At 53.9% G+C, this 19094-nt stretch overlaps 1 protein-coding gene across 2 annotated transcripts; it reads left to right on the top strand.

Moving 5' to 3' along the window:
- The first annotated feature begins 1580 nt into the window (after positions 1-1580).
- Positions 1581-17810, top strand: Gpr108 (G protein-coupled receptor 108). 2 transcript variants are annotated; one of them, XM_045135246.1, is made up of 18 exons: positions 1581-1723; positions 2742-2861; positions 5374-5424; positions 5636-5718; positions 7508-7632; positions 7739-7785; positions 7887-7955; positions 8054-8158; positions 10268-10401; positions 12862-12937; positions 15015-15088; positions 15192-15309; positions 15768-15898; positions 16026-16069; positions 16354-16403; positions 16483-16566; positions 16654-16778; positions 17258-17810. In XM_045135246.1, exons 1-18 carry the CDS (start codon positions 1601-1603, stop codon positions 17328-17330), a joined length of 1632 nt encoding a protein of 543 aa, XP_044991181.1. In that variant the 5' UTR covers positions 1581-1600; the 3' UTR covers positions 17331-17810. The 2 variants fall into 2 exon arrangements, with proteins under 2 accessions (XP_044991181.1, XP_044991182.1); XM_045135247.1 differs by lacking the exon at positions 7887-7955.
- Positions 17811-19094: the final 1284 nt, after the last annotated feature.

Raw genomic sequence — 19094 nt, 5'->3', positions numbered from 1 at the left:
AATCCTCAAACCTAACCAGTGCTTTCCCCTCACCCCTTTGCAGGGAGAACCTGCGGTCACCACTGGACTCCCGCAGAGCCCCGACTCGGCTCCAGGAGTCTGCGTTTGTCCCACTAATGGTCTGATCTCTCCGGCCACAGAGCGGATGGGACGACTTCGATCCAGTCCGAGGACGCGTCTCCGCCAAGGCCAGATCCATTAGCACTCCCCCACTGCACCGCATCCTGCCTTCTCTCCTCCATTCTCCACTGGGAAACTGAGGACAGGCCGTCCTTGGGGCGCAGGTCCCAGAGTCTTCCCCAGGCTCGTGGGCAGTTCGCGCTTGCACCTGCCTGCCCATTTTTCAGTCTCACCCACCGAGGCTCAGGCAGTTCTATTATCAGTCCAAGTCCTAATCGTTCCACATTTGCACCTCTCCTAGGCGCTGCGGTCCTGGGGCTTGGAAGCCCTCCCCTACCCCTATAAAAGTTTCTTCATTCCTTGTAAATCCCCTTGAGACTCCGTGGGGGGGGGAGGCGTGAAAGGGAAGAGGCACTCGGTGCTCCCACTCACTCTTCTCCTATGCCTTGGATGCTTTCTCTGTAGCCACAGTGATAGACCCTCCTCAGGAGCTAAAGAGTCGGACCCCCCACGCCCCAGCAGAGGCGCACGCGGCAGCCCACTTTGGGACTGAGGCTCTGCTGGGCCTTAGCCCCACCTACTGGCAGATTTTGGCTTAAAAAGGCTCCCCTTGCAAAGTGTGGGCTCAACTATGATCCGACCCCAACTGGACCTGGGGCTCAGCCCCACGTTAGCAAGCAGCACGTGAGAGGCTTAGCGCAGGGGTGGGAATCTAGATAAGAGTAACAGACTCTAAAGCTACAATCAGGAGTCTGGACTAGCTCAGGCTTGGGGGGAGGGGCTAGGCGTGCATAAGGGGTGCGGGGCCTGCAGGGTTGGAAGGAAAGACAGTCAGGGTCTGAAGCTGAAGTTAGGGACTCAGCTGATGCAGAGGAAATTAGTCTGGAGTGTTGTATGCAGGTAGACTTCCAATGACTTCATCCTGGGGCGGTCTTAGCCCATGACTGGGCACTCGGCCTGGGGTTATAGGTCATCCAAGGGTCAAGATTTTTGGGCCTCTTGGTGGACCAGGAAGGTTAGAACAAGGCAGGCCTCAACAGATTAGCGTGTTTACGAAAAGCCAGAGTTCTGGCTGGGAGCCACAGCCCCGGGGCCAAAAGGAAAAAGAATCCTGGGAAATGTAGTTTATGCGTGCTCTGTTGAGCATGCTTGCTCTCTTTGAATTCTGGGTAATGTAGTCCTAGACCGTTAAGAGTAGGCTGAAGGAATTCCGCTTTAAGGACCGGGTATTAGCTCTATATTCATTGGTTATGTGGACTGTTTGTCAAGCCACATCCGGGATCGTCTTTCTAGGGATTGGTAAACCTGAAGGCGGAACTAAGCGGGTTCTGCAATTGTATTCCGGGAGCTTGCTGTCCATTTAATGGAGACCGACCTATTATTGGATAAGATGAACCGCGCTGTGCGACGATTGGCTGGGCGGTAGGCGGGCTTTAGCAAGTGTCAGAGGCGGTGCCGGGAGGAGGCGGCGGCGCCAGAGATGGCAGTGGACAAGAGGAGGGGGCTCCGCGGCGGGAGCCCAGTGGAGTGGGGACCGCGGGTCTTACTGCTGCTGCTGCTGCTGGGCGGCTGCTCGGGCCGCATCCACCGTCTGGCGCTCACGGTGAGCTCGCGGAGGAGCCTCGGCTCACTGGGTGCTGGGCTCGCGGATGGAGCTATCTGACGCCCCCCGCGTCCCGCCTGGGAGTGGTCTCGCCCGGGACCCCCCTCACCCCCTCAGCGCCATCTCCCGACCCTGCCTCCCCTCTGAGATGCTGCCGGTCTTGGGTGCATCCTGGCGGGTGGGGGAGGGGGGAATCTCTAGTGGGATCTATCAGGAATCTGGAGCTCCTTTACAATGTCCGAACTCCTTTGAACCTAAAAGTTTTCCTGGCCCAGCTCATGCCCTTAATGGCAGCACTTTGGGAGGATGAGGCGGGAGGATCGTCGTGAGGTTTAAGGCCAGCTTGGACTGCTGAGTGAATTCCAGATTAGCCTGGACCATGCCCCAAGAACTTTTTTCACGGAGGTCAAATCTAGGCACATCTCAGTGAATATAACCACTTTTGAGATACTGGTCCAAATGGGGAGTGGCTTCTAATTCCCAGACCTTCACTTCTCATACTCACAGAGCAGTATTTGGAAAATCAAAGCCACTTTTTAGCTGCCTGGGATTGACATAAGGTTGTATCCACCCACCCCCAGGGAGGCCGCCTCACCCTCTCTTGAGTGTGTCGTGCGTTGGCCACAACACACGTGTGGAGATAGGGGGCACGGTGTCTGTGTCCTTCTGCTTTGGCATAGGGTGTCTTGCTGCTATTCTCCAGATTTAGCTGGCCCTCAAACTTAATATTCTCCTGTTTTACCTCTCCTTCCTTATGCACCATAGGACCACAAATGCACAGGCCACCTTGTGTCTGGCTTTATGTGGGTGCTTGGGAGATGAACGCAGGTCAACAGGCTTTGCAAACAAGCGCCTTTAGCTACTGAGCCATTTCCCCAGACTCAAACTCTCTTATCACCTACTGTGCCTGTCCCTAAATAGAAACATACCGGGAAGCTATTATTAAGAGAACATGCCCCTCATGAGGCTAGACTATTGGGAAGATATCCCAGCAGTGTGTCCCCTTGATTTCCTGCAGGGGGAGAAGCGAGCTGACATCCAACTCAACAATTTTGGCTTCTATACAAATGGCTCTCTAGAAGTGGAGTTGAGCCTCCTAAGGCTGGGCACCCAAGAAGCACAAGAGAAGGCGTCACAGGTGAGGACTTATTATTGGTCTGGGGGCACAAGCATTAGTGGGAGCTCCTCCAACTTGAATTCCTGTGCTAGCTGGGCCCTTCAGCAATGTGGGGCAATATCCAAAGCCTACTGGAAACTTTTCTAATTTGTCAGGAGGGAATAATATCTCACATAGGCAGGACGTTTTGGTACAATCTAATCTAATCTAGAGGCTGAGGCAGGGGTATTGGAAGCCGGTGCTACAGACTTGAGTGCAAGACCAGCCTGGCAGCATAGTCAAATTCATCTCAAAAGAAATGTTGCGGGCTGGAGAGATGGCTTAGTGGTTAAGCACTTGCCTGTGAAGCCTAAGGACCCCGGTTCGAGGCTCGGTTCCCCAGGTCCCACGTTAGCCAGCTGCACAAGGGGGCGCACGCATCTGGAGTTCGTTTGCAGAGGCTGGAAGCCCTGGCGTGCCCATTCTCTCTCTCTCCCTCTATCTGTCTTTCTCTCTGTGTGTGTCACTCTCAAATAAATAAACAAAAATATTTAAAAAAAATAAAATAAAAAAAAAAAAAAGAAATGTTGCACCTTTAATCCCAGCATTCGAGAGGCAGAGGTAGTAGGATTGCTGTGAGTTCGAGGCCACTCTGAGACTACATAGTGAATTTAGTGAATTCTAGATCAGCCAGGACTCTAGCAAGACCCTACATAAAAATTAAAAAAAAAAATATTGCAAAGAGGGCTAAAGATGTGGTTCAGTGGTGGAGTGCTTGGTCGGGGCAGTAGCTCACCAGATCACCTTCCTAAAACCCGCAATATGTGCTGGAGACATCAGCGGTAGAGTGGCAACCTAGAATCCACAGTGAGGGCTGGGGCCGTGGTCAACAGTAAAGCTGTCTAGAATCCACAGGCGACCCTAGGTTCAATCATAAATAAGTACTTCAAAGGTAACAATGTCAGTAAAGGCCCCGCAGTACCTACTGGTCTCAGAAGTTGGGTTGGGGCTATGCCTGTGCCCAAGGCTGCTCAGCACTGGAAGTAAGAATGAGAATGCAGCATTGCTGACTGAGCATTAGGGCAGATTCTGTTCCCTCTTCACTGCCCTGTTGTGATGCTGAGCAAGCTGAACCCAGTTGTACAGGGATGGCCACAAGCTCAGAAGTCTGTGCCTTTCTCATTCTCAACCTAGAGATAGCAGATCCTGGACTCACATCCAGGGATAAGAATTTGGATACAAGTAAACCATGATTTACTTATTCCATTTATTTTGCGATACTGAGAATGGAACACATGACTTTATGCTTTCTACTCAAGCGCTTACCACTGACCACGCCCTCACTGTGGGTTCCAGGCTGTCACTCTACCTCTGACCATGCCCCCAGCCCTCACTGAGGGTTCTGGGCTGTCACTCTGCCACTGACCACACCCCCAGCCCTCACTGTGGGTTCTAGGCTGTCACTCTATCTCTGACCACGCCCCCAGCCTCATTGTGGGTTCTAGGCTGTCACTCTACCTCTGACCACGCCTCCAGCCTCACTGTGGGTTCTAGGCTGTCACTCTACCTCTGACCACGCCCCCAGCCTCACTGTGGGTTCTAGGCTGTCACTCTGCCACTGACCACGCCCCCAGCCCTCACTGTGGGTTCTAGGCTGTCACTCTACCTCTGACCACGCCCCCAGCCCTCACTGTGGGTTCTAGGCTGTCACTCTACCTCTGACCACACCTCCAGACCTCACTGTGGGTTCCAGGCTGTCACTCCACCTCTGACCACGCCCCCAGCCCTCACTGTGGGTTCCAGGCTGTCACTCTACCTCTGACCACGCCCCCAGCCCTCACTGTGGGTTCTAGGCTGTCACTCTACCTCTGACCACGCCCCCAGCCCTCACTGTGGGTTCTAGGCTGTCACTCTACCTCTGACCACACCTCCAGACCTCACTGTGGGTTCCAGGCTGTCACTCCACCTCTGACCATGCCTCCAGCCCTCACTGTGGGTTCCAGGCTGTCACTCTACCTCTGACCACGCCCCCAGCCCTCACTGTGGGTTCTAGGCTGTCACTCTACCTCTGACCACGCCCCCAGCCCTCACTGTGGGTTCTAGGCTGTCACTCTACCTCTGACCACACCTCCAGACCTCACTGTGGGTTCCAGGCTGTCACTCCACCTCTGACCATGCCTCCAGCCTCACTGTGGGTTCTAGGCTGTCACTCTACCGCTGACCACGCCCCCAGCCCTCACTGTGAGTTCCAGGCTGTCACTCTACCACCGACCACACCCCCAGCACTCACTGGGAGATTCTGAATGGGCACTCTATCCCAGAGCCAGGCAACCAGCCCCTCACTGGTACCTTCTGCCTTTTCTAAGACAGGATCTTATATTGTTCACTGCTGCATTTGTCAGGTTTGTTGGCCCCTGGGCTCTGGGGCCTCTCCTGTCTGGACTAATGCTGCCCACTACAGCATCCAGCTTACATGGGTTCTGGGAACTGAACTCAGGTACTCAGGCTTGCACAGCTAGTGCTTTATGTTCTGAGCTGCCTCTTTCCCCACCAGGTGGGGTTCAGCCTCAGCCGCATCCGATCTGGCAGTGTTCACTCCTACTCGGTGAGTGCCAGGGTGGGAGAGGGCAGGGGGTGCAGGGAGGCACTTGGAGACTGTCTATCTTCTGTTTGTGGAATGCTAGCACCCGCCCCCCCCCCCACACCCTGTTCTTTCTCAGATGTGGGAAAGGAAGAGAGTGGGTGGATGGGAGGTAGGCAGGATGGGAGGTGTCCATGGGAAGGGGTAACCCAGACTCCCTCTACGCACTCTGCAGACCCGGAATCCCCACGAATGCCCTCTGCAGAAAAACAGCAGCAGCTTCCTGGTGGTGTTCCTCATCAACTTCAAGGACCTGCAGTGAGTTTGGGAGCTGGCTAGAGATCGGCACTCCTGGGGGAAAGAGCCACTCGCTTTGTCTTCATGCCTTTCGTATTTGACATACATACATATTTGCGTGTGTGTGTGTGTGTGTGTGTGTGTGTGCGTGCGTGCATGCCAGGGCTTCTTGCTGCTGCAACTGAATTCCAGATGCAAACTTCACACTGCATCTGGTGGGTATTGAATTCAGGCTGGCATGCTTTGCAAGCAAGCACCACTAATTGCTGAGCCATCTTTCCAACATGCTTTTTTTTATTTGTGTGTGTGTGTGTGTGTGTGTGTGTGTGTGTGTGTGTGGTGGGGATGCAGCCAGGGCCTTGTGCATGTTAGAGCTGTACCACTGTCCACGCCCCCAGCCCTCACTGTGGATTCTAGGCAGGAATTCTACGTCTGAGCCACACCTATCCCTCTTTCTAGGCTGAGGAAAAGTCTCACTACATTTCCCCAGGCTTGCCTGATCCTCTGTACCCCAGACTAAAGTTGAATTTGCAGTGCTTCTGCCCCATCTTCCCAAGTAGCTGGAACAACAAGGCTTTTCTTTTTTTATTTTTATTGATTTATTGATTGATTGATTTTTATTTTTATTTATTTATTTTCGAAAGAGGCAAATGGGGCGGGGGGAGATAGAATGGGCATGCCAGGGCCTCCAGCTACTGTAACCAAACTTCAGATGCATGTACCACCTTGTGCATCTGGTTTACATGGGTACTGAGGAATTGAGCCTGGTTCCTTAAGCTTCACAGGAAAGAGCCTTCACTAAGCAATCTCACCAGTCCTGATTTAAAATATACATATTTATATTTATTTATTTGAGAAAGAGACAAATAGAGGGAGAGATTGTTTTGAATTTTTAATTTACTTTTGTTTTTCAAAGTAGGGTTTCACTCTGGCCCAGGCTGACCTGGGATTCACTGTGTAATCTCAGGCTAGCTTCGAACTCATGGTGATTCTCCCACCTCTGCCTCCCAAATGCTGCCATTAAAGGCATGTACCACCATGCCTGTTTCTTTTTGTTTAATTTTTGAGGTAGGGTCTTGCTGTAGCCCAGAGTGACTTGGAATTCACTGTGTAGTCTCAGGCTGGTGTCAAACTCACAGCAATCTTGCTACATCTGCCTCCCTAGTACTGGGATTAAAGGCATGTGCCACCACACCCAGCAATGTTTTTGTTTTTTTTTCTTTCTCAATTTTTATTAACATTTTCCATGATTATAAAAAGTATCCCATGGTAATACCCTCCCTCCCCCCCCCCCCAGTGTTTTCTTCATATTTTTTTATATTTATTTATTTATTTATGAGAGGGAGCAAGAGGCAGAGAAAAAGAGAGAGAGAATGGGCATGCCAGGGCCTCTAGCCACTGCAACCTGGGTCCTTTGGGTTTGCAGATAAACACCTTAACCACTAAGCAATCTCTCCTTCCCTGTATTTTTTTATGTTTAATATTTATTTGAGAATAGGCATGCCAGGGCCTTCTAGCCACTGCAAACGAACTCCAGAAACATGCGCCCCCTTGTGCAGCTGGCTTTACGTGGGGACTAGAGATTTGAACCTAGGTCCTTTGGACGTTTTCTTATGGAATGAGTTAGCGGCGTGGGAGCTGACCGGTAGCTGTCAGAGCAGCAAGCCCTCGTGTAGTTCCCACGGTACTGGGTGGTGGCAGGTGCTGGGAGTTCAGGGAAACACTTCTCCAACAAAGAGGGAGTTGGCAGCAGCTGTAATCATCCACACAGGTGAGAGACCTGACCACACTTCTGTTCCCTGTCACCCAGGGTCCAGGTGAAAAAGTATGGGGAGCAGAAAGAACTGTTCATTTCTCCTGGGCTCCTCCCGGAAGTTCCTTCCAAGCCAGGCCTCCCAAAGCCAGAGCCTACAGACATCCCCAAGGTGGACAGTGGTGAGTCAAGCTGGCTGAGCAGGTGGGATCTGAGCAGAGTTCCCTGCATGTCCTCCATTTTTCTACCCATTTCACAACTTGAAATCGTTCACCCATTTTCCTACAGGAGTCCCCCCAGTCAACAAGGACAAGGAAAAGCCTGGAGTGTCTCAGGTTCTGGGAAAAAGGGCTGCTGGCACAGGGGGTGGGGGGCGGCTGGCAGGGAAGCCCTGGGTTAGCCTAAAGCTAGCTCACAGGGAGCTTCTGCCCTTCAGGTGCCCAGTGGGAAGGACAAGGAGATGGTGTTGGGCTTGAACCATTTCAATGACTCATATAACTTCAGTGTGAGTGTCTGTCCTGCCTGTGTGTCCACACCTCTCCCTCCCACCTGCTGCCAGAGCTGAGGACCACCCCAGACTGATGCCTCCTGTTCTCCACCCAGTTCCATGTAGTGATCGGCTCCAGGGCAGAGGAAGGGCAGTATAGCCTCAACTTCCATAACTGCTACAATTCCATACCTGGCCAGGAGCGTCCATTTGACCTTACGGTGAGTGAGCCAAGCACAGCAGCTTAGATGCACCTGGTACAAGCCAGACGCAGCAGCACACACCTTTAATACCAACACTTGGGCGGCTGAGGCAGGAGGATCACCATGAACTTGAGGCTAGCCAGGGATACAGAGTGAACACCAGGTCAGCCTGGTTTAGAGTGAGACCTTCCTTCAAAACACAAACAAAAAACAGTGCCATTTCTAGCTTAGCTTTCCATGTGTGGGTATGTATGTATGTGGTTCCTGCACACGTGTGTGCCTATACTTGTGTGTGTATGATATGTGTATATGGTTCCTACACATGTGTGTCCCTGTACCTGTGTGCACATGATGTGTATGTGGTTCCTTCGCAGGTGTGTACCTGTATCTGTATGTACATGATGTCTATATGTGGTTCCTGCACATGTGTGAGCCATACCTGTGTGCACATGGTGTCTGTATGTGATATTGCACACATGTGTTGCCTCTACCTGTGTGCATGCTTGTGGAGCATAAGAGCTATAGAACAACCTCCTCCAGTGTCATTCTTTGGAACACTGTCCATCTTTTTTGAAACAGCCTCATTCATTGGCTTGGAGCTTACCAAGTAGGCTAGACTGGCTGGCCAGTGAGTACCAGGGCTCTTCCCGCCTGTGCCTCCCCAGCAGTGGTATTACAGGCTTGCGTTGCCATACCTGCCATGTTTACATGGTGTTGCAGTCAGGTTCACGTTGCTGGAAGAAATCACTTGACCAAGAGCAGCTTTGGGGGCAAAAAAAGTTTATTTTGGCTTACAGACTCGAGGGGAAGCTCCACGATGGCAGGGAAAAACAATGGCAAGAACAGGGGTGGGGGGCATCACCTCCTGGCCGACATAGGGTGGACAATAGCAACAGGAGAGTGTGCCAAACATTGGCAAGGGGACACTGGCTATAACACCTATAAGCCCACCCAATTTCCAAGTCTGCATTAGCTGGGAACCTAACATTCAGGACACCCAAGTCCATGGCGGACACCTTAATGAAACCACCACATTCTGCCCTTGGCCCCCATAAACTGACAACCATACATGATATAAAATGCAATGCATTCATCCAACTTTAAAGTTCCCATCCTTTTTATCAATCCTAATGATGTTCAAACATCCCTGTAATCCAAGGTCTTTGAACTGAGCCATAATACCAAAAAATCCCCCCAAAACCCATAATGGCACAGAATAAACATTCACACTGCAAAAGATGGCATTGTGCATAGCAAAGAAATATCCAACCAATAAAAGATTTAAACAGGACAAACCTCAAACACTGTAGCTCTAAGCCCAACAACTCTAGTCAGTGACAAATCTTCAAGTCCAATAATTCTAATAGCAAGTCTCTGGAGTTCCAATTCTGCCCCTCCAGCTAGGCTACTCACAGTCCTGGAAAACTTCATCCAGGGCCGGCAGCTCTCCTTAGCAGCCATCTTGTGATCCCGGAATCTCCACTGGGTCTCCACGGCAACCCACAGTCCCATGGCTCCATGGGGTCAACATAATGTTGATATCAGAAGTGGGGTACATGACTGTTGCAGTCGTGTTCGCATTGCTGGCAGAAATCACCCAACTAAAAGCAGCTATAGGTGGTACAGTTAACAATCATGAGCCCTGCACATGTTTTGTTTTTTTTTTTCAAGATAAGGCCTCGCACTGGTCCAGGCTGACCTGGAATTAACTCTGTAGTCTCAGGGTGGCCTTGAACTCAAGGCAATCCTCCTACCTCTGCCTCCCGAGTGCTGAGTTTAAAGGCATGTGCCACCACGCCTGGCTTAGCACATATGTTTTGAATATCCTGAGTCGTACAAAGATGATTTAACAAGAGAATGTGAAAAAGCTCTGTGTCAACACTGTGCCACTTTGTAAACAGACTTGAGCATCTGTGGGTGACACTGTCCACAGGGGTAGGTCCTGGAGCCAGCCCTGTCCAGGTGTCAAGGTACCTACCTTCCCATTGTAGAAATTGGTCAAACAGGCTCAGAAAGGACAAATTACCCAGGTAGAAACTGAAGAGCTGAAGACTTGAATTTACTGCTCTCCAAATATAGGAGCTAAGGCTCTAGGAATATGGCTAACCACCAGTTCCTCTTCCCCAGGTGATGATCCGAGAGAAAAATCCAGAGGGCTTCCTGTCAGCAGCGGAAATTCCCCTCTTCAAGCTCTATCTGATCATGTCTGTCTGCTTCCTAGCCGCAGGGATCTCATGGGTGTCACTTCTCTGCAGGAACACGTAAATGTTTTTACCTTTCCTATTTCTACCACTACCACCTCCTCCACCACCACCTCCCCACCAGACCTCCACCACTACCACCTCCACCACCACCACCTCCTCCCCACCAGACCTCCACCACCACCACCTCCTCCACCACCACGACCTCCTGCCCACCAGACCTCCACCACCACCACCTCCTCCACCACCACGACCTCCTGCCCACCAGACCTCCACCACCACCACCTCCTCCACCACCACGACCTCCTGCCCACCAGACCTCCACCACTAACACCTCCTCCACCACCACGACCTCCTGCCCACCAGACCTCCACCACCACCACCTCCTCCACCACCACGACCTCCTGCCCACCAGACCTCCACCACCACCACCTCCTCCACCACCACGACCTCCTGCCCACCAGACCTCCACCACCACCACCTCCTCCACCACCACCACCTCCTGCCCACCAGACCTCCACCACTAACACCTCATCCACCACTACGACCTCCTGCCCACCAGACCTCCACCACTAACACCTCCTACACCACCACGACCTCCTGCCCACCAGACCTCCACCACCACCACCTCCTCCACCACCACCACCTCCTCCCCACCAGACCTCCACCACTACCACCTCCTCCACCACTGCCACCTCCTCCCCACCTCCTCCCCACCAGACCTCCACCACCACCACCTCCTCCACCACCACGACCTCCTGCCCACCAGACCTCCACCACCACCACCTCCTCCACCACCACGACCTCCTGCCCACCAGACCTCCACCACTAACACCTCCTCCACCACCACGACCTCCTGCCCACCAGACCTCCACCACTAACACCTCCTCCACCACCACGACCTCCTGCCCACCAGACCTCCACCACCACCACCTCCTCCACCACCACGACCTCCTGCCCACCAGACCTCCACCACCACCACCTCCTCCACCACCACGACCTCCTCCCCACCAGACCTCCACCACCACCACCTCCTCCACCACCACGACCTCCTGCCCACCAGACCTCCACCACTACCACCTCCTCCACCACCACGACCTCCTGCCCACCAGACCTCCACCACTACCACCTCCTCCACCACCACGACCTCCTCCCCACCAGACCTCCACCACCACCACCTCCTCCACCACCTCCTCCCCACCAGACCTCCACCACCACCACCTTCTCCACCACCACCACCTCCTCGACCACCAGAACTCCACCACCACCACCTCCTCCACCACCACCACCTCCTCCCCACCAGACCTCCACCACTATCACCTCCTCCACCACCACCACCTCCTCCCCACCAGACCTCCACCACTAACACCTCCTCCACCACCTCCTCCCCACCAGACCTCCACCACTAACACCTCCTCCACCACCTCCTCCCCACCAGACCTCCACCACTAACACCTCCTCCACCACCACACCTCCTCCCCACCAGACCTCCACCACTAACACCTCCTCCACCACCACTACCTCCTCCCCACCAGACCTCCACCACCACCACCTCTCCACCACCACCACCTCCTCGACCACCAGAACTCCACCACCACCACCTCCTCCACCACCACCACCTCCTTCCCACCAGACCTCCACCACCACCACCTCCTCCACCACCTCCTCCCCACCAGACCTCCACCACTACCACCTCCTCCACCACCTCCTCCTCCCCACCAGACCTCCACCACCACCACCTCCTCCACCACCTCCTCCCCACCAGACCTCCACCACTAACACCTCCTCCACCACCTCCTCCCCACCAGACCACCACCACCACCACCTCCTCCACCACCTCCTCCCCACCAGACCTCCACCACTAACACCTCCTCCACCACCTCCTCCCCACCAGACCTCCACCACTAACACCTCCTCCACCACCTCCTCCCCACCAGACCTCCACCACTAACACCTCCTCCACCACCTCCTCCCCACCAGACCTCCACCACTACCACCTCCTCCACCACCTCCTCCCCACCAGACCTCCACCACTAACACCTCCTCCACCACCTCCTCCCCACCAGACCTCCACCACTAACACCTCCTCCACCACCTCCTCCCCACCAGACCTCCACCACTACCACCTCCTCCACCACCTCCTCCCCACCAGACCTCCACCACTAACACCTCCTCCACCACCTCCTCCCCACCAGACCTCCACCACAAACACCTCCTCCACCACCACCACCTCCTTTCCACCAGACCTCCACCTCTAACACCTCCTCCACCACCACTACCTCCTCCCCACCAGACCTCCACCATTACCACCTTCTCCACCACCACCACCTCCTTCCCACCAGACCTCCACCACTACCTCCTCCACCATCAGACCTCCACTACAACCACCTTCCCATCAGACCTCCACCAGTACCACCTCCTCCCCATCAGACCTCCAACATTACCATCTCCTCCACCATCAAATTTTCCATAGTGAGCCTTTCCTGACACCCTTCCTATCCCTTCTCCACCCTCTGTCAGGTACAGTGTCTTTAAGATCCACTGGCTCATGGCGGCTCTTGCATTCACTAAGAGTGTCTCACTACTCTTCCACAGTGTGAGTGCATGGGGCCCCATGCGTGGTGGTGGGGGACTGGGGGAGATGGGCACATTCTCTCCACCTGAGCATCATTCAGTTCATCTCTCTGTATGCGCTGCCCAAGGTCCCTGTCCAACTCACTGTCTAACCATCCACCACTGAGCTATGTGTGACTATTCTCCATTATGTTGGAGGAATCCCAAGTATATGTTGACTGCTTTCGCATACCATGGTTGTGTTGTGATTGTAAATATCTTAGCACTGCAAATAACCACTCATCTCAGAGTGATCATCCCTTCTCTCATCTCTCCTCCTCCACAGTCACCCTCCATTCTCTCATCTCTCCTCCTCCACAGTCACCCTCCATTATCTCATCTCTCCTCCAGAGTCACCCTCCATTCTTTCATCTCTCCTCCACGGTCACCCTCCATTCTCTCATCTCTCTTCCACAGTCACCCTCCATGCTCTCATCTCTCCTCCACAGTCACCCTCCATTCTCTCATCTCTCCTCCACAGTCATCCTCCATTCTCTCATCTCTCTTCCACACTCAACCTACATTCTCTCATCTCTCCTCCACACTCAACCTACATTCTCTCATCTCTCCTCCTCCACAGTCACCCTCCATTCTCTCATCTCTCCTCCTCCACAGTCACCCTCCATTCTTTCATCTCTCCTCCACAGTCACCCTCCATTCCCTCATCTCTCTTCCACAGTCACCCTACATGCTCTCATCTCTCCTCCTCCACAGTCACCCTCCATGCTCTCATCTCTCCTCCTCCACAGTCACCCTCCATGCTCTCATCTCTTCCACACTCACCCTACATGCTCTCATCTCTCCTCCACAGTACCGTCCATTCTCTCATCTCTCCTCCTCCACAGTCACCCTCCATGCTCTCATCTCTCCTCCACAGTCACCCTCCATGCTCTCATCTCTCTTCCACAGTCACCCTCCATGCTCTCATCTCTCCTCCTCCACAGTCACCCTCCATGCTCTCATCTCTCCTCCACAGTCACCCTCCATGCTCTCATCTCTCTTCCACAGTCACCCTCCATTCTCTCATCTCTCCTCCACAGTCACCCTCCATTCTCTCATCTCTCCTCCTCCACAGTCACCCTCCATTCTTTCATCTCTCCTCCTCCACAGTCACCCTCCATTCTCTCATCTCTCCTCCACAGTCACCCTCCATGCTTTCATCTCTCTTCCACAGTCACCCTCCATGCTCTCATCTCTCCTCCACAGTACCGTCCATTCTCTCATCTCTCCTCCTCCACAGTCATCCTCCATTCTCTCATCTCTCCTCCAGAGTCACCCTCCATTCTCTCATCTCTCCTCCACAGTCACCCTCCATGCTTTCATCTCTCTTCCACAGTCACCCTCCATGCTCTCATCTCTCCTCCTCCACAGTCACCCTCCATGCTCTCATCTCTCCTCCTCCACAGTCACCCTCCATTCTCTCATCTCTCCTCCACAGTCACCCTCCATTCTCTCATCTCTCCTCCTCCACAGTCACCCTCCATTCTTTCATCTCTCCTCCACAGTCACCCTCCATTCTCTCATCTCTCCTCCACAGTCACCCTCCATGCTTCTCATCTCTCTCTCCACAGTCACCCTCCATGCTCTCATCTCTCCTCCACAGTCACCCTCCATTCTCTCATCTCTCCTCCACAGTCACCCTCCATGCTCTCATCTCTCCTCCTCCACAGTCACCCTCCATGCTCTCATCTCTCCTCCTCCACAGTCACCCTCCATTCTCTCATCTCTCCTCATCCACAGTCATCCTCCATGCTCTCATCTCTCCTCCTCCACAGTCACCCTCCATGCTCTCATCTCTCCTCCTCCACAGTCACCCTCCATTCTCTCATCTCTCCTCATCCACAGTCATCCTCCATGCTCTCATCTCTCCTCCTCCACAGTCACCCTCCATGCTCTCATCTCTCCTCCACAGTACCGTCCATTCTCTCATCTCTCCTCCTCCACAGTCACCCTCCATTCTCTCATCTCTCCTCCACAGTCACCCTCCATTCTCTCATCTCTCCCCACTTATCCATCCTCACCATTTGTTGCTAACTGTCTGCCCATCCATCCATCTGCAGATCAATTACTACTTCATCAATAGCCAAGGCCACCCCATCGAAGGTCTCGCTGTCATGCACTACATCACCCACCTGTGAGTTGCCCCACTCTGCACACAGGTGGTGAGGGAGGCTAACATGGAGGGTTGTCCCCACCTCCGTGTCATCATGAGACCTCACCCACCCTGCCTCTTCCAGTCTGAAAGGTGCCCTCCTCTTCATCACCATTGCCTTGATCGGTTCTGGCTGGGCCTTTGTGAAGTATGTGCTCTCTGACAAGGAGAAGAAGATTTTTGGAATTGTAATTCCCCTGCAGGTGTGTTGGAGATGCACTGTGGGCCCATAGGGATAGGCAGTAAGGGGTAAGGGGAGGGATGTGGAAAGAGATGTAGGGAGGGATGCCAGAATGATATGGTAAGGGATGCTCAGAGAGAGAGAGAGAGAGAGATTCGGGGATTGATGCAGGAGGGATGCAGAGAGAGATTCCGGGAGGAACGCAGGAAGGTGTGTAGGAAGAATTGTAGCAGGGATGCAGAGGAGATTCAGGGAAGGATGCAGGAAGATATGCAGGAGAGATGCAGGAGGGATGTAGGAAGGGATACAGAGAGTAATGCAAGCAGGTGTGTAGGAGGAATGCAGCGAGAGATGCAGGGAGAAATGCAGGGGTTCAGGAAGGGATGTCTGTGGCTGTGGCTGAGGTGAACTGCAGCTGAGCAGTGGCAGAGAGTTTGCATGAATCAGGGATGGAGTAAAGTGAGGTGCTCCTGGCTGCAGGTCCTGGCCAACGTGGCGTACATAGTGATCGAGTCCCGCGAGGAAGGAGCCAGCGACTATGGGCTCTGGAAGGAGATTCTGTTCCTTGTGGATCTCATCTGCTGTGGTGCCATCCTCTTCCCAGTTGTCTGGTGAGACCCCCAGACTGCCTCTGCAAGCCACTGTGCTCACGCCCACCCCAGCCACAGCGAGGGGCACGCTCCGTGAGCGCTGAGTCGTCCGCTCTGACCACACCCCACACCCCTCACTCCATCCCAGGTCTATCCGGCACCTTCAGGACGCATCTGGCACAGATGGGAAGGGTGAGGCTGGCTTCTCTGGACTCCATCCCAGCTCGTCTTGCCCCGCCGCCGCCCTACTTTCTGTCCTCCTTCCCCATCGTCCAGGTTTCCTTCCTGGCCCATCCCGTAACCCGTGGCTGCATTGCTCTGTCCTGCCACTGCCCCTTTGATGCCCCTTTCCTGGACTCTGATTGACCCTGCTACTACTGTCCCCTTGCCCCAGGGACACTCACACATGTGTCCTCCCTGTCCCTTCCTCCTGCCCAAAGTGACCCTCTGACCCCTGCTCTGTGCTCACCCCACAGTGGCAGTGAACCTTGCCAAGCTGAAACTGTTCCGGCATTACTACATCATGGTAGGAGCCCTGTGTTTGCCCCAGGCCCGGCCCTCCCCACTCCCATCCCAGCTGTCCTCACACCCACTGTACCCTGCAGGTCATCTGCTACATCTACTTCACCCGCATCCTTGCTATCCTGCTGCGTGTGGCCGTCCCTTTCCAGTGGCAGTGGCTGTACCAGGTGATCCACAGACACCCCAGGTGGGAGGGACAGGGCAGTGGAGGGAGAGCCCCACCTGACCCGTGGGCCTGTCCTCTTGGCCCTCAGCTCTTGGTGGAAAGTTCCACTCTGGCCTTCTTTGTGCTCACTGGCTACAAGTTCCAGCCTGCGGGGGATAACCCGTACCTGCAGCTGCCCCAGGAGGACGAGGAGGATGTGCAGATGGAGCAAGTGTGAGCACCCACCATGGACAGTGAGGCAGGACGGAGGGGGGCGGTGCAGGCAGCCAGGGAGGGGCAAGGTAGGGTGCAGGTAAGGCCAAGTGGGGTTAAGGCTGGATTAGAGGTAGGCACGAGTCGGGGGTGAGATGCAAGTAGATCTGAGAGTGGGGCTGAAAAGGACCAGGGTGGTCCGAGGCAGCTCTGGGGTAGGGCAGAGCAAGGAGTGAGGCCTAGGTGCCTCTGAGGAAGGGTTGAGCAGGATCGGGTGTGTGCCTGGACACACGGCAGGTATATGGGTTTGTGTGGGCAGCTCTGGAAGTGGGTTGGGCCGGGGCTGGATAGTCCCACAGGCTGGCTGTGGTGTGGAGTAGGGAGCAGGGTGCTGGGTGACTGGGTGACGGGTGGGGAGTCAGTGAGGCTGAGGCAGCTCCTGGTCAGGACCTGCCACCCTTCAGCTCCTGGACAGCTCCTTGCTGTTTGTCCAACCCCAGAATGACAGACTCTGGCTTCCGGGAAGGCCTGTCCAAAGTCAACAAGACAGCCAGCGGGCGAGAGCAGTTATGAGTCCCCCAGACCAGCCAGCCATGCTCAGTCCTTCTCCACCCCACATTCCAGCGCTTCTCCCTCGGGTTGCAGGGAGACCAGGCCGGTCCACAAAGCCGACTACATGCTGCCCATTCAGAAGAGAGTGGAGAGTGGGCCCTTACTCATGGGGGAAGGGGGAATGGAGGGGAAGGAGACACCCCAACTTCCTGCGGTACCATAGCAGCCAATCTGGAGTTTTCATTATCTAGTTTCTTGCCTGTCAGGGACTCGAGGCCTAAAGTGAGGCTGTTGAGAAACCTGAATTCAAAGCTGAGTAAAGTGGCACACCTGTCATGCCAGCACACTCAGGAGGCCCAGGCAGGAAGATTGGGAGTTCAAGGCCAGCCTGGGCTACATGAAACCTTGCTCCAAAAAAAAAAAGCAAAGTCATCTGGATTTAGTGGCGAGGTGGTAGTCTTCCTTTTTTTTTTTTACATTCAATAAATATTGAGCAACCACTGTGTTCTGGGCAGTCTGTGAGGCTCTTACACCAGAGTGAGGTTAAGACCTCCTTCCCCAGTCCCAAACCTCAAAAGGATGTTCAGTCCCCAGGGATGGGCATCAGCACACCACATCACCAGGCAGTTCACTCGCTGTTTGCCAGACCTGGAAGAGGTGCCACACAGACCTGGCCCAGCCAGGAATGTGGCAAGATGTAGGGAACGTCTGTACCCGCCATGAGGGGACAGCTGTGGGGTGAGAAGAGTGACCTGGAGATTACCAGAGACTGTCAGACTGAAGAATGGATGGCAGCCAGGAGTCATGGCCTAAGCCTGAAACTCCTGCACACAGGTTTGAGGCCAGCTTGGGCTAGAATGAGAGCCTGCCTCCCAAAACTTGAAAAGAAAGAAAGAAAGAAGGAAGGAAGGAAGGAAGGAAGGAAGGAAGGAAGGAAGGAAGGAAGGAAGGAGGGAGGGAGGGAGGGAGGGAAAGAAAGAAAGAAAGAAAGAGAGAGAGAGAGAGGCTTGGGTTCAGGGGTGGGATGCTTGCCTGGCATGTCCAAAACCACGGGTCCCTCCCCAGCAGTCTATACAACAGGACGTAGTGGTGTCACCCCAGCCCTCAGGAGGTGCAGCAGGAGGATCAGGAATTCAAGGTCATCCTTAGCTACATAGCCAGCTTGATGCCAGCCTGGGCTACATGAGTTGCTGTCTCAAATAGCAACTGCAAGTTCATGTGCCTGCATGCTGTGGACCTTACTCCTTAGAAAGCCTTGAAGAGCAGAGCAGTCAAACACAGAGCTGAGATAGTGGGAGATCAGTCTCAGGCCAAATACTGTCACCACCAGGGATACCTCTGCAGAGCTTCCTTAGCCATGCATTCGGGGGCCCCTCAGGTAGATTTCCTCCAGGCTACCACTTGCTATGACACAGGATCACTGGCTTAACTTTTCTGTTGGTCTGTACATAAAGTACAGCCCTCAAGGGACTGGAGAGATGGCTCAGCGGTTAAGGCACTTGCCTGCAAAACCTAAGGACCCAGATTCACTTCCCCAGTACCCACATAAGCCAGATGCAGAAGGTGGTGCATGTATCTGGAGTTCCATTTGCAGTGGCTGGAGACCCTGGCATGTCTATTCTCATTCTCTCTCTATCTCTATCTCAAACAAATAAATAAAATATATTTTTTAAATAATAAATGTGATTGTGGCCTGGGGATGTAACTCAGTAGAATGCTTGCCCAGCATGTTGAGGCCTTGAGTTCAATCCTAAGCACTATATGACTGTGATGTGGTGACCACTC

Source organism: Jaculus jaculus, chromosome 15 (genome assembly GCF_020740685.1).
Source record: "Jaculus jaculus isolate mJacJac1 chromosome 15, mJacJac1.mat.Y.cur, whole genome shotgun sequence".
Taxonomy (NCBI): Eukaryota; Metazoa; Chordata; class Mammalia; order Rodentia; family Dipodidae; genus Jaculus; species Jaculus jaculus.
This window is presented reverse-complemented; position numbering and strand designations above follow the sequence as displayed.